The sequence below is a fragment of the Microcaecilia unicolor genome, chromosome 10 (assembly GCF_901765095.1).
Source record: "Microcaecilia unicolor chromosome 10, aMicUni1.1, whole genome shotgun sequence".
In the NCBI taxonomy this organism is placed as follows: Eukaryota; Metazoa; Chordata; class Amphibia; order Gymnophiona; family Siphonopidae; genus Microcaecilia; species Microcaecilia unicolor.
In genome coordinates, this window is record NC_044040.1 from 37,617,286 (window position 1) to 37,629,670 (window position 12,385).

General features: G+C 41.9%; 1 protein-coding gene across 1 annotated transcript in view; it reads right to left on the bottom strand.

Moving 5' to 3' along the window:
• The window catches only part of LOC115479047 (mucin-2-like), a 245,734-nt gene that overhangs the window by 15,743 nt on the left and 217,606 nt on the right, over positions 1-12,385 (bottom strand). Inside the window, exons 179-182 of the mRNA XM_030216763.1 lie at positions 3,842-3,871; positions 3,340-3,371; positions 3,095-3,254; positions 2,866-2,903 (exon numbers count right to left, since the gene is read on the bottom strand). Coding sequence (XP_030072623.1) covers positions 2,866-2,903; positions 3,095-3,254; positions 3,340-3,371; positions 3,842-3,871 — 260 coding nt within the window. The remainder of the gene's footprint in view (positions 1-2,865; positions 2,904-3,094; positions 3,255-3,339; positions 3,372-3,841; positions 3,872-12,385) is intronic.

Genomic DNA, 12,385 nt, shown 5'->3' on the forward strand with positions numbered 1-12,385 from the left:
GAGGCCTATGCTAACAGTTAACATAGCACATCAAGAGCACACATTAACTTCCATTTAACTACCTAACGCAGAAGCGGGCATAGAATAGGAGGGGAATATGCCTTACAATAAATGTTTGGCCAGTTAATAACATAGTAAGTGACGGCAGATAAAGACCTGAATGGTCCATCCAGTCTTCCCAACAGTCACATTCATTCTCAATTCTAGATTAAATCAACAATGAACGTGATATTATCGTTGATTTGTTTACTATACTGTCGTTTATTGCATAGTAAGCCAGAACGGTTTACAAGTCAAAAATGGTACAATAACACACAAATTAGTTTAGAACTAGGAAATCCATTGTATGATAGGACAGAACAGACAAAGCTTCCATACTGAAGATAAAAACATAGGCACTCATTCCAATAGTCATACATAATTATCTAACGATTAACACCTTGTATAGTGTTAAGCACCCTAAGCGCCTGTGTGGTCTTCCTACTAAAATACAATGTTACGTATCAAAGGCTGTTTGGTAAAAATAAGTTTTCAGAGCTTTACGGAAAAGAGGGTGATTGATCATGGCCTTTTTTTTTGTTGTTTCTGTGATACAGACTTTAGAAGTCCGGCCGGCTCTGTCCTTATGTTCGAATTACTGGATTTGCCGTCAAAGCCTATCCGAATCTGTCTTGTCATTTGCGGGACACAGACCATAAAAGTCTGCCTGGCACTGTGCTCACTTTCCAAATTATTGGAGCTTCCGTCAAAGCTCTCTCCAGCCCATCCTAAACCAGATTGCTAAATGAGGCACTCAGGCTATACAAAACAGCCCAGCCCCAGCCTTAGGGGCCTGTTTACTAAGCTGTGCAGTAGGTGCGCTAACTTTTTAGCGCGCAAAAAATTAGCATCCTCTAATGGTAGAGACACCCATAGGAATATAATTGGTGTCTCTATCGTTAGCGCTCCTACAGGATGGCTTAGTAAACAGTGCCCTTAGTTGATACAGCCAAAGTTGCCATCTAAGCACCACTTGATATGCAAACACATATGCAACCCTTCAAGTTTAGTTTTTTTTATACCATTCATTTTCTAATTAGAGATCCTCTGTGTTCATCCCATGCCATTTTGAATTCCGCCACAGTTTTTTTTCTCCACCACATTCCTCGGGAGGGAATTCCAAGCATCAACCACCCTCTCCGTGAAAGAATTTTTTGACATTACTCCTAAGTCTACCACCCCACAACCTCAGTTCATGTTCTCTAGTTTTACCATTTTCCCTTCTCTGGAAAATATCTGTTTCTATATTAATACCTTTCAAGTATTTAAATGTCTGAATCATATAGTAACATAACATAGTAGATGATGGCAGAAAAAGACCTGCACGGTCCATCCAGTCTGCCAAAGAAGATAAATTCATATGTGCTACTTTTTTATTTGTACTGTCCTCTTCAGGGCACAGACCGTATAAGTCTGTCCAGCCCTATCCCCGCCTCCCAACCACCAACCCCGCCTCCCACCACCAGCTCTGGCACAGACCGTATAAGTCTGCCCAGCACTATCCCTGCCTCCCACCACTGGTTCTGGCACAGACCGTATAAGTCTGCCCAGCACTATCCCCGCCGCCCAACCACCAGCCCCGGCACAGACCATATAAGTCTGCCCAGCACTAGCCCTGCCTCCCAACCACTAGCTCTGCCACCCATTCTAGGCTAAGCTTCTGAGGATCCCTTCCTTCTGCACATGATTCCTTTATGTTTATCCCACGCATGTTTGAATTCCGTTACCATTTTCATCTCCACCACCTCCTGCGGGAGGGCATTCCAAGCATCCACCACCCTCTCCGTGAAAAAATACTTCCTGACATTCTTCTTGAGTCTGCCCCCCTTCAATCTCATTTCATGCCCTCTCGTTCTACCGCCTTCCCATCTCCGGAAAAGGTTCGTTTGCGGATTAATACCTTTCAAATATTTGAACGTCTGTATCATATCACCCCTGTTCCTCCTTTCCTCCAGGGTATACGTGGGGAGAAACCCTTTTCTTTTCTCTCTCTGGGGAAGTAGTAAAGGCAAGGCTCTGTTCTGTCTCCCTTTTCTCTTGACCCTCCTCACTTCTTCCCCTTCCACTTCCATTTTACCCAATACATATTTCCTGTGTTTATTGTTTTAATTGCTCTGTTCATGTTTTCTGTAAATAAGGCAATATTTAAATTAAAAATAAAACATATTTTCATCTGCTGGTAACACAGCAATCTGGTCGGTTGCAAAATAAATAATCTACCATACAACTGGTTATTAGGAATGCACAGAGTTGCACTGAATTTTGCATAAGATGTGTTTGGTATTAAGCTGGAAAGTCATCACTGTTTTTTGGGTGCAGAGAATATGACATGGGGTTTGGAAAGACAATGTTTTCTTCTGGTCAGTGGCGAGAGACAAGGAATGGACACAGTAAGTGAGTTTCTAGGTAGGGAAAGCAAGGGAAGATGAACTGTTAGTTATGAAGTCAAGGAAAGGTGTACCTAAATGGGAGGAAAAACTGACAAATCGAGTATCAGAATAATATGAAATCATCAACATAGGAAATAATGATAAATGTTATGCAGTCTGAAGGGTGGTATAAAAAGTCTCTGAAAAACATAAATGGAGAAAAGGGAGCGAGAGAATGTCAGTGAATTGCATGATGAAGGACTGACTGGCTTTAGAAAACTTCATATTCCAGAATTTTGAGGATGGTAAATGTGAGAAAGTACAGGTAATCAAATGAGTCAGCTAAATCATTGTCATCTAGGAGGGGCCACCTTACGTGAGTGCTTACAACGTTCCGGCCACTTCTATTTTTCCCTTGTTTTAGAATTAAATATTAGGAGACAGATGCAGAACGTACCTGATAAGTGGTGTAGTTATAATAACATGTGATTGGGTCTGTTAAAAAAAAATAAAATTAAATCAGTGATACTCATAATTTTGTACAGTTGTACTGGTATAAGCACAATTCTGCACCAGGGTTACAGAGAAAAAGAAACACATACATTAATGAGACAGGATATGACACAGCAACGATCAAGCTGTTTCAAATCACAAGAGTCACTACAAATATGTAATTCTATATATACCGCAATATCCACAGCAGGGTGCGTCAGGTTTGTAATAGACAGGTCTCTCACTGCTCGTACAACTCAGGCTGCCTTCACACTGCATAGGCTGGCATTCCGCAGTGCTCGTTGAGGTGCAGGTACATTGCTGGCATCCGCTTACAGTCCATGTGTCACCAGGCTGAAGATACAAGAGCATATAGAGAGATCAGATCCAACCGTTATACTAACATATAAACAGCCTGCTAAATGTTAAGAGTACATACCAATTTCGGTTCTCCTGATGGTCCACAGCACACTGTTAAAACAAAATGATAAATATTGAATGTACATAACAATACAGTAATGGTATAAGTAGTGGTATGGGCTTGCGAATTTGGGGAGTCGGTTGATAAAGTAGGCCCCACCCCCATAGCTACTTTAACAACTGGTTCCAAAAATGTGGGCTTGGGTCCCCTCCTGAATTCTCTTTTACTTTGCTAGCAGGGATTCTGATCCCTACTAGCCAAGTAAATAGAATGCTGCTGCTTGCCACTCCTTGTTTCCAGCTTTGAAAATGCCCCTCTATGTTACTGTGGCCCCATTCGAAAATCCCTGTTGGACATCCTTCTTTTGGGCCCTCCCTAGTTCTGCCCAAAACATGCCCACAATCTAATTTTGGATGTTTTTAGCAGATGGACTTTTTTTTTTAATGCATTTTAAGATGTCTATTTCCTTTGAAAATGAGCAACTTAATATACTATATAATATAATGAATGCTTAAATTACCTGGAGTGCGCAATGTAGTGGTAGGGATGACTGTTAAAAAAAAATTAAATTTACGTTAGTTTTGCAAAGTACAATTTTAGACAACTAAACTAAAATAAAAACAACAACTGGAAGAAGAACAATTATATTTTCATTCATAGACTGAGATTAAATGCATTAAAAATAACTTCTCAATATGTGACAATAATCATAACAGATGTTCAGATAGATATAGGGAGACATGTTCTTAGTGATGATGTTCACAGTGCAATGTTAACTCTAGGAACATTGAAACAGACTCCAGAAGTGACACAGGTACAAGAACTGTGAACTGAACAAAGGCAGGGGGTGGGGGGAGGGGAGGGGAGTTAGGACCTTCCTGTACATTTGTTAATGAAACAAAGGACAACTTTAGAATTTCTTATAATTGTGGGATCATACAAGTGCTTACAACGTTTATAAGACATTTATAATGTCTTTGTGATGCAAGTGTGCAGGTTGTGTTCCTTTCCAATTGTTTTTTTAGGATTTATGGGCACTAACTCCTTTCACATTTCAAGAGCACTCACTGGCTGATGAAACATGGTATGAACCATTAAGCATATCACTTAAGTTACATCCACTGAAACAAGATTTGATCAGAAATTCATAGCGTCCTTTTCGAAACGTCATCGTTCTGACTGAGGTACTTGTATACATGCCATGAAAGTTTAAAAAGGAAAATGTTGGGAAGTGTGCAGCTTAATGGTTAATCAGGAAGGAAACCATGGGGCTATTCATCTCATACCAACTGCTCTTTTTCAGGAATTTATTTTCTTATATGTTTAGGTTTTAACCCCATCCTCTGAGAAGGGGAAAGAAGACACAGTACCCAGTGAAAATGCTACTTGCATTTAGACTTACCTGGGAGTCCACAGCTTTGCTATGTTTGTATCACTCTTCATGCTCTTAGTTTGTCTGAGCTGAAAGCAGGGCTACAGGCCTGAATCTGTGTTTCATAGAAATTAAGCATGGCAAATGCCATTGCACACAGAGGCAGTATACAGGTACAAGCATGAAGAATTCAAAGCTGTTTATGATAGCTACCATAGGTAATACAAAGCAATAGCGGAAACTATCAGAAGGGTACTCATAACAGCCAGGAGCAGCAAAAATGTATCACCTTACAGACTAACCAACATGTTGAGCCATAAAGTTTCAAGATCAGGGGCCCTGTTTACAAAGGAGCACTAGTGTTTTTAGCGTGTGCTAACTGTGTAGACGCTCATAGGAATATTATGGGCATCTACACGGTTAGCAAGTGCTAAGAATGCTAGCCTGCCTTTGTTAACAGGGCCCCCAAGAGTCCACTTTGCCAGATGTTCATGTCAGTTTTAAGGAAGCTGTTAAGACTAAACAATAAATATTTGTTGTATAAAGTAACAAGCTGTTCAGGCTGTAGTGGGCAATTTCACTCTCTAGTCTAGGTGCAAGGTCCATGTGTAGCTTCAGACTTGCAGACCTTCTACTTAATTTTTACTTAATTTTCAAAGAAAACATGTGCATAGTTTGTTGTAAAATTTGTTCGTATGGGTTCATGATCCTAGTGGACCTTGAATCTCCTTGTTTTTTGGGTGAAGGAAGAGAAGAAAAAATAAAGACACAGAAAACTCTCCTGTCTACATGTTGTACCCCACACGTACTTTTCAACTATTTAGCAGACAATTTTCAGATAGGCCACTTTACCTAAGTCCACTGCTTTTAAAATTGTCCTCATATAGAGGAGCAACTTTTCTTTTCTTGCATGCATCCATCAGTTTTCATTCTTCCTTTCTAAAGTGTTTATCCAGTTCTGGAAAGCATGCCTGACATGTAGAAATGATTCTCTCTTTCTATGCCTAGTGTCTTTGGGGCTAATTTTAAGACTGTGTGGAGAGATAAAGAGGTCGATATTCAGCCGACAGCAGTGAGTGTTTTTCTGGACGCCACGGGCATTATTCCTCGATATTCAATGTTGGGCCATGTCCAGGCATCGGCATTGAATATCTGGGTTTATGCAGCCGGTTGGTTATCTCTTATGCAGTTAAGTGCATAAGAGATAACCGGCTTCAGTACTTAATCACATAAGCGACGCCATATAAGGATAGCACTGACTTTTATGTGGTCTGATTTGACTGCTGAATTTAGGCAGTTAAGTGCTGAATATCATCACTTAACCGCAAAAATGCCAACTCCACCTACAAACCGCCCACAAAATAGCCAACTTTGAATTAGTGGTCTGTGGTGATATTCAGTGGCACTAAGCGGTTAAGTGCCACTGAATTATCATTGGATAATTCCGAACAAGCAATTTTACTAGCTAGGAGCCATTTCTGTCTGGATAAAATGCTTTGATTATCAATCCCCAAACGTTTATGGGGTTTTTTAAGCCCCTGACCTTTGCACTAAATTCCAGCTTAAAATTGTGTGTGTATTTTTACTTTGAAAAATTGCCTAATGAAAGTATACCTGCACACAATTACATTTAAAAATGTATGTTTGTGTGTGTGTGGTTCCAAGAAAAATATGTGTATGCTTAATGAAAATTCAAAAATAAGTGTCTGTTTCCAAACACTGCACCAGACCTACCCTCAAGAATGTCTCACCTGACTGAGTGTAAAAGTGTGCATGTAGTGAATCTACAAATGGACTTCTACTTACATTTAGGACAAGAAATTTTCTAACATCCCCATTTCTGCAGATACGACTTTATCCACAGAAATGATTTAAAAATTATACTGCCTTTGTATAGGATAGAGAATTTGCTATGAGATAGTTATTAAGGTTATAATTTAAAAAGACTGCCAAAGACAAAATGTTATGACGCAGCAATCCACTTGGAGTCTGTATGCTCCTTTAGATCCTGTGAAAAAGAACAGGCCTGCTTAGCAAAGTTGACCTCGTCACTCATACTAGGAATGTGCTGTCTTTTGAAATGAAATACATTTCCTATATCTGTCTCCCACCCTTCAAGTCATCATTGCCATACTTAATTGTTTTAAAAACACCCTGGAATTCCACTAGCCCCCCTCTCATACCTCTTTCTTATCACCTACCCATAATCTTTGCTGTACAACAAAATGGTGTTGGCCTACATCATCTTGATAAATAGAAGTGATGGGGCAGGAGCAAAAGGAGATCAGACCATTATTGTAAGAGGGGGGCCATAATAGTGGTGAGAGGGGGAAGGGGGGCTTTTTAAACAATTTCAGCAAAGAAGTGGCAGCAGTGGCTTCTGGGAAAACAATGAGATACAAAATTAAAACCCCTGATATCTGATTTCCTGTCACCCATTCCTGTAGTTCAGGATATTATAATGGACAGACATCTGTCATTTAGGGAAGTTTTAAAAGGGCAGGACTAAGCTATTGTAGATAGAAAGTGCCATTCAAATTAGTAAATTAGTTTAAAAAAAAAACTGCTACAGTTCCAAACATGGCTCAAGTTTGAATTAATATTTCTAAACGAAAGGCCAGAGAGTACCAATGACATTATAGTGTATCAGCTTGTGACCTACAGCCTACTTTGGCAATAGCCTGGATCTGAAAGATGATTTGGTAAATAAATATACTTATACATACATAAATATCAGGCTCTGAATGAATACATTTTTGGAACTCAGAATTATCTGTCACACTATAAAATATTTTAAATTATATTTAAAATCTTAACTTAAATATTTCCCTGAAAGAAGATCTTTGGAGGGTTTTTTCCCCCCTTTAGTATAACAGTGGTGTTTTAGTGGGGCCTGTGTTTAACAGTGGTGGGTACTAGGCAGTTCAGATATTGACACTGCCTCCAGTTCTTCTCTCATTGGCCTTTGCTGCTGCTGATTTGGTAGGCCATGGCCCACCAGGCTTACCCATGACTATACCCCCGGAAGACAGATTTCTTAATATAAACGTATTAAATTATCCTTTAAGTGATTTTGTCAATACAAAGTTACTTATTTTAAGCTCTTGTTCTTATATTTAAAGATTTATTTTTCGGGTCTGGAACTCAATTAGTACTATTTTCAAGATTAGGAATGTTAAAATACAAAGAATCTTGAGAAGGTAATATTAGTTAATTAAAGTTAAGGTTCTTGAATTTGTATATAAAAGATAACAAAGACTCTGTTTTTTTTTTTTTTTTTTAACTGTTTCGGTCCTTCCTCCAGAATTAAAAATGGACATCTTAAATTATCTTATCATATAATATGCACTGGGGTTTACTAAGCCCTCATGTCGACCATGACGCACAGCTTAGCAAACAGACCCCCATGGTTTCTATCTGATTATTTTTACAGCCCTGTTTTCAAAAGACTATCTTGCGCAGCTGGCTTTGTTGTACATGTGTTGCTGCCATTAGCAGACTCTTTCTGCTAAGTGCCACATATTTCTAAATTGAAGCAAGCAAAAAATAACTGTGCAAAGCTAATCCCAACCGCATGAGAAAGGGGGAGTTTTGGAGGCAATCCCATGCATTGGGAGAAGCATTGCACACTTATAGAAATACACACACTGGACATAATGTGTCTTCTGAAAAGTGAGAGAAACAGAATACAGTGCTGGCACTTTAAAAGTGCAGCAATTTTACAGCAACTCATGCATTTTCACAGCAGGTCACAAAATGTCTGTCTGAAAAGGGCATATAGGGGCCCTTTTACTAAGCGGCGGTAAGGCCAGTTTGGAACTACCGGCCACGATTTTCAAGTGCAGCAGTAACCCAGCGGTAATCACCCGATTATCGCTGTTAGCACAGAAGCTCTTGCCGCCACCTCACTGGGTGGCAGTAAGTGCTCCCCCTCACATGGCCACGCGGTAACAGCAGTCTATTTTTCTGCCTTTTAGCCACTGCGGTAAAAGTGGCTGCAGTACACGGCAAAAACGGCCGCTACCGCAGGGCCCTTTTTACAACAGCTTGATAAGAGGGCCCCGCAATGCTTGAAAGATGCGCACTACGTTTTTTAAATTATTATTTGTAATTTTATTTTCAAACCAAATTGTGTATTAGTTAGACTCTTTGAGCCCGATATTCAGCTGGTGATCAGCGTTTTGCTGACTGCCAATGGAATTTTCAGTTATACAGAGCTGGCGAAAACATAGCCAGTTAAGCATGATATTTAGCACTTATGACCCTGTTTACAAAGGTGTGCTAGTGTTTTTAGTGAGCACTAACCATGTAGACGCCCACAGGAATATTGTAGGCATCTATAGGGTTAGCACGAGCTAATTTTTGCCCGTGCTAAAAACGCTAGTGCGCATTTGTGAACAGGGCCCCTAACCTGCTATGGCAGACTAGATAAAGATAAGACTGAATTTTATGCGGTCCTATTTATTCAGTTAACTATTTAGGAGTTGAATATTGGCACTTAACCAGCTAAGTGTCCACTGCGTCCCAGAACGCCGCAAAATAACTGGTTTTGCGTTAGGCGCTAACCGGACTTTTTAGTGGTACAATCCAGTTAAGTGCTTCTAAATGTGACCAGTAAGCCAAAAGCAAGTGATTTAATTGGCCAGGAGCCATTTCTGGCTGGTTAAATTGCTTTGAATATTGACTCCTTTTAGTTGTTGTGTCTATGTGGCTTTAAATCCTTCTGGTTTCTAGGACACTCCACTAGAAGATTTTCTGGTTTTAAATGGAAGAGGTTTGTCACAAAAACACAAAACAGTAAGCTTGGAGGAAGCAGAAGCCGGCAGGCCTTGAGCATGCACAGATGCATAAAACCCCATGCCGGCTTGCCACTATCCCCTGGATTCTATATATGGCGCTCAAAATTGCGTGTGGAAATTTGGGCATGTGGCCAATTTAATTGAATAACAAATAAATTAGTGACAATAATAATTATTTGTGCTAATTTGCAACAATTAGAATTTACTTGCACATCTTGCTAGGCACTATTCTATAAAGGTGCGTGCATAAATTCTCACATGCGAATCTGAAAAGAGGGCGTGGCCATGGGATGGGCATGGGCGGACCAAGGGCATTCCAAGAACATGCACGCACTGTTACAGGATACACCTGATCCGCGCCTAATTTAGGTGTGAAGATTTACACCAGGTTTCAGTTGGTGTAAATCTTTACACCTAAAAGTTAGGTGTGGATCCCGGTGCAAAGTGTTATTCTATAAACAACGCCTGTTTATAGAATAGCGCTTAGCACTATTTTTTTCAGCACCATTTATAGAATTTGGTTCAATGCGTTTGAGCACTATCTCCTGTCTCTCCCCACCCTTAGAAGCTTGTAGGAACGGTTCTTTTCTATTTTATTTTGGCAATCCTTTTCGTGCTTTTATGATTTTTTGTATTTACTCTGTGAACAGCTTTGTCCTACTGGTTAGCAAAAGCAGTATATCAAGTACTAATAAACATAAACATGCTGGCTATAGCATCGCTGCCCTAGGGGAAGGGAGGTAAGACAGACCTCATGGGGATGGGGGGAGGAGGGAGGTAAGGTGGAAGGAACGAGAGGGAGATGCTAAATCCTCATGAAACCTGCCCACCTTTACTATGAATTGGCTTCTTCTACACAGGGGCAGCCCAAGACAGTCTGCTATCTGACAAAAGGGGATATCTGCCACCCTGGCTTGGTTCGGCTCTGCCTCCCTGGCTTGGCTCTGCACCCCCCCCCCCCCCCCCAGTCTAACATCTCCCCCTTCCTTCCCCAAATTTACCATCTTTTCTGGCTTTCTAAAAGTCGGAGCGGCAGCATTTCTCATACACTACCCTGCTGCCGGCCTCGGCCCCTTCTTTCTACTGTGGCCCGCCCTGCCTCCAAGGAAACAGGAAATACATCAGAGAGGCAGGCCATAAGAGAGAAGGGGTTGGCGGCAGGGAAGCATATGGGAACTGCTGCAGCCCTGACTTTTGGAAAGCCAGAAAATAAGGTACAGTCAGGGAATGAAGGGCGGGGGGGGGGGGGGGGAGTGTGATGCCAGAGTGCGGTGGGCGTGGGGATGGATGCCGCTCCAAAAGACTGCTGCCTGAGGCACCCGCCTCAGGTGGCCTAATGGTAGGGCCGGCACTGCTCCTACAAATTGCTTGATGTGGTACTCAGATGGCTCTGTGTAAGAACACTCACTCGAGTAGTCTTCTACATGTGCAGTGCACTTCCCTAGGAAGCTCTTAAAGCTTTGTTTACATTTCTCTGGCTTGAGTTTTGTTGGAAGAAGTCACAAATTTGCAAGGACTGATATCCTGCTGTCCTTGAGGAAATCTGCTTTCTTTAATTAGAGGTATTAGTTTGTCTAATTTGCATAATTCCCCAAATAATGTACAAACTATTTTGATGTTAGCTATTAAACACATGATAGCAAATTCTAAGAGTGCTTTCAGGTTTGGCATTCTGCACTTTCATAAGAAAATGTAATTTGGGATGTAGAAATTCAAGACCTAAATACAATTTTGGAGGGGAAGAACTAGCATTCACCAAAGAAGAAAGAGACCTGGTGACCTCAAGATAGTCAGTCAATGCAATAAAGCAGTTGGGAACGTTAGTAGTATTTCTGGGAGCATAAAGAGAGTACTATTAGTACAATGAGCAAAATATTATTTTTCCACAGGTCTCTATTGAGATTCCACCTTGAAAACTGTGTAAATCTGGAAACCACATTTCAGAAAGGACATTGATATGATGGAGGCAATTCAAAGGATATCTACTATGGGGTGAAACTATTAACCATATGTAAAGGGCTTCATTCACTAACGCTTTTATCTCGTTTTATGTCTGTGGCAGGAGTGTAGCCAGACCTGCCATTTTGGACCCTTCCCACCCCCACCCCTGCACATACATACAGTTTTTTTAACCTTTCCCTCTGCCCCATCTCTCCCTCTTTCTTCCCATCCATCCCCTCTGCCCCTACTCAAGTATTGTCATCTTTCTCATCCACTGGCCAGCATTTGCTCCCCCCCCCCCCCCCCCACCTGGAACCTGACTGCTCCCTCTGAATACCCCTCCTCCCTGGTCTACCTCTAAGTCGTCGCTAGCAGCGATTCCTGTAGGCAACCTGTGCTGGCTCTGCAGACTTCCCTTTACTGCATCCCCGCCAGTGAAGAAACAGGAAGTGATGTCATTGAGGGCGGGACGTGGTAGAAGGAAGCCTGCAGGGCAAGCGCAGGTTACCTACAGGAATTACTGCAAGCGACGGCTTGAAGGTAGACTGGGGGGGTGCGGGAGGGTGAGTGAGAGATGGGTAGATGCCATGACTCTAGCGGAGAACAGAGAGAGAGACAGAGAGGAGTGAGGCACCACCAACAAGGTGTCTTGGGGGCCACTAGACTGGGTGGGCCTGAGCAGGGGCGTAGCCAGGCCCACCCATTTTCCCTCCAGGCCCGCCCATTCTTCACACACTGTCGCTGCCCTTTTGTCCCGTGGAGGCAGCGTTCAGCGTTTCCTTCCTGCCCTGTCTTCTCCCCAGGCTCCGCTGCATCGTCCCGGCCTGCAAGAGGAATCGTTTTCATTTTCGGCCGTCGCGCTGCGCTTCCATACACACAGGCAGCTTCAATTCTCCCCCGCCGCGTCCATTCTGGCCCTCTCTGATGCACTTCCTGTTAGGGCCGGATGAAC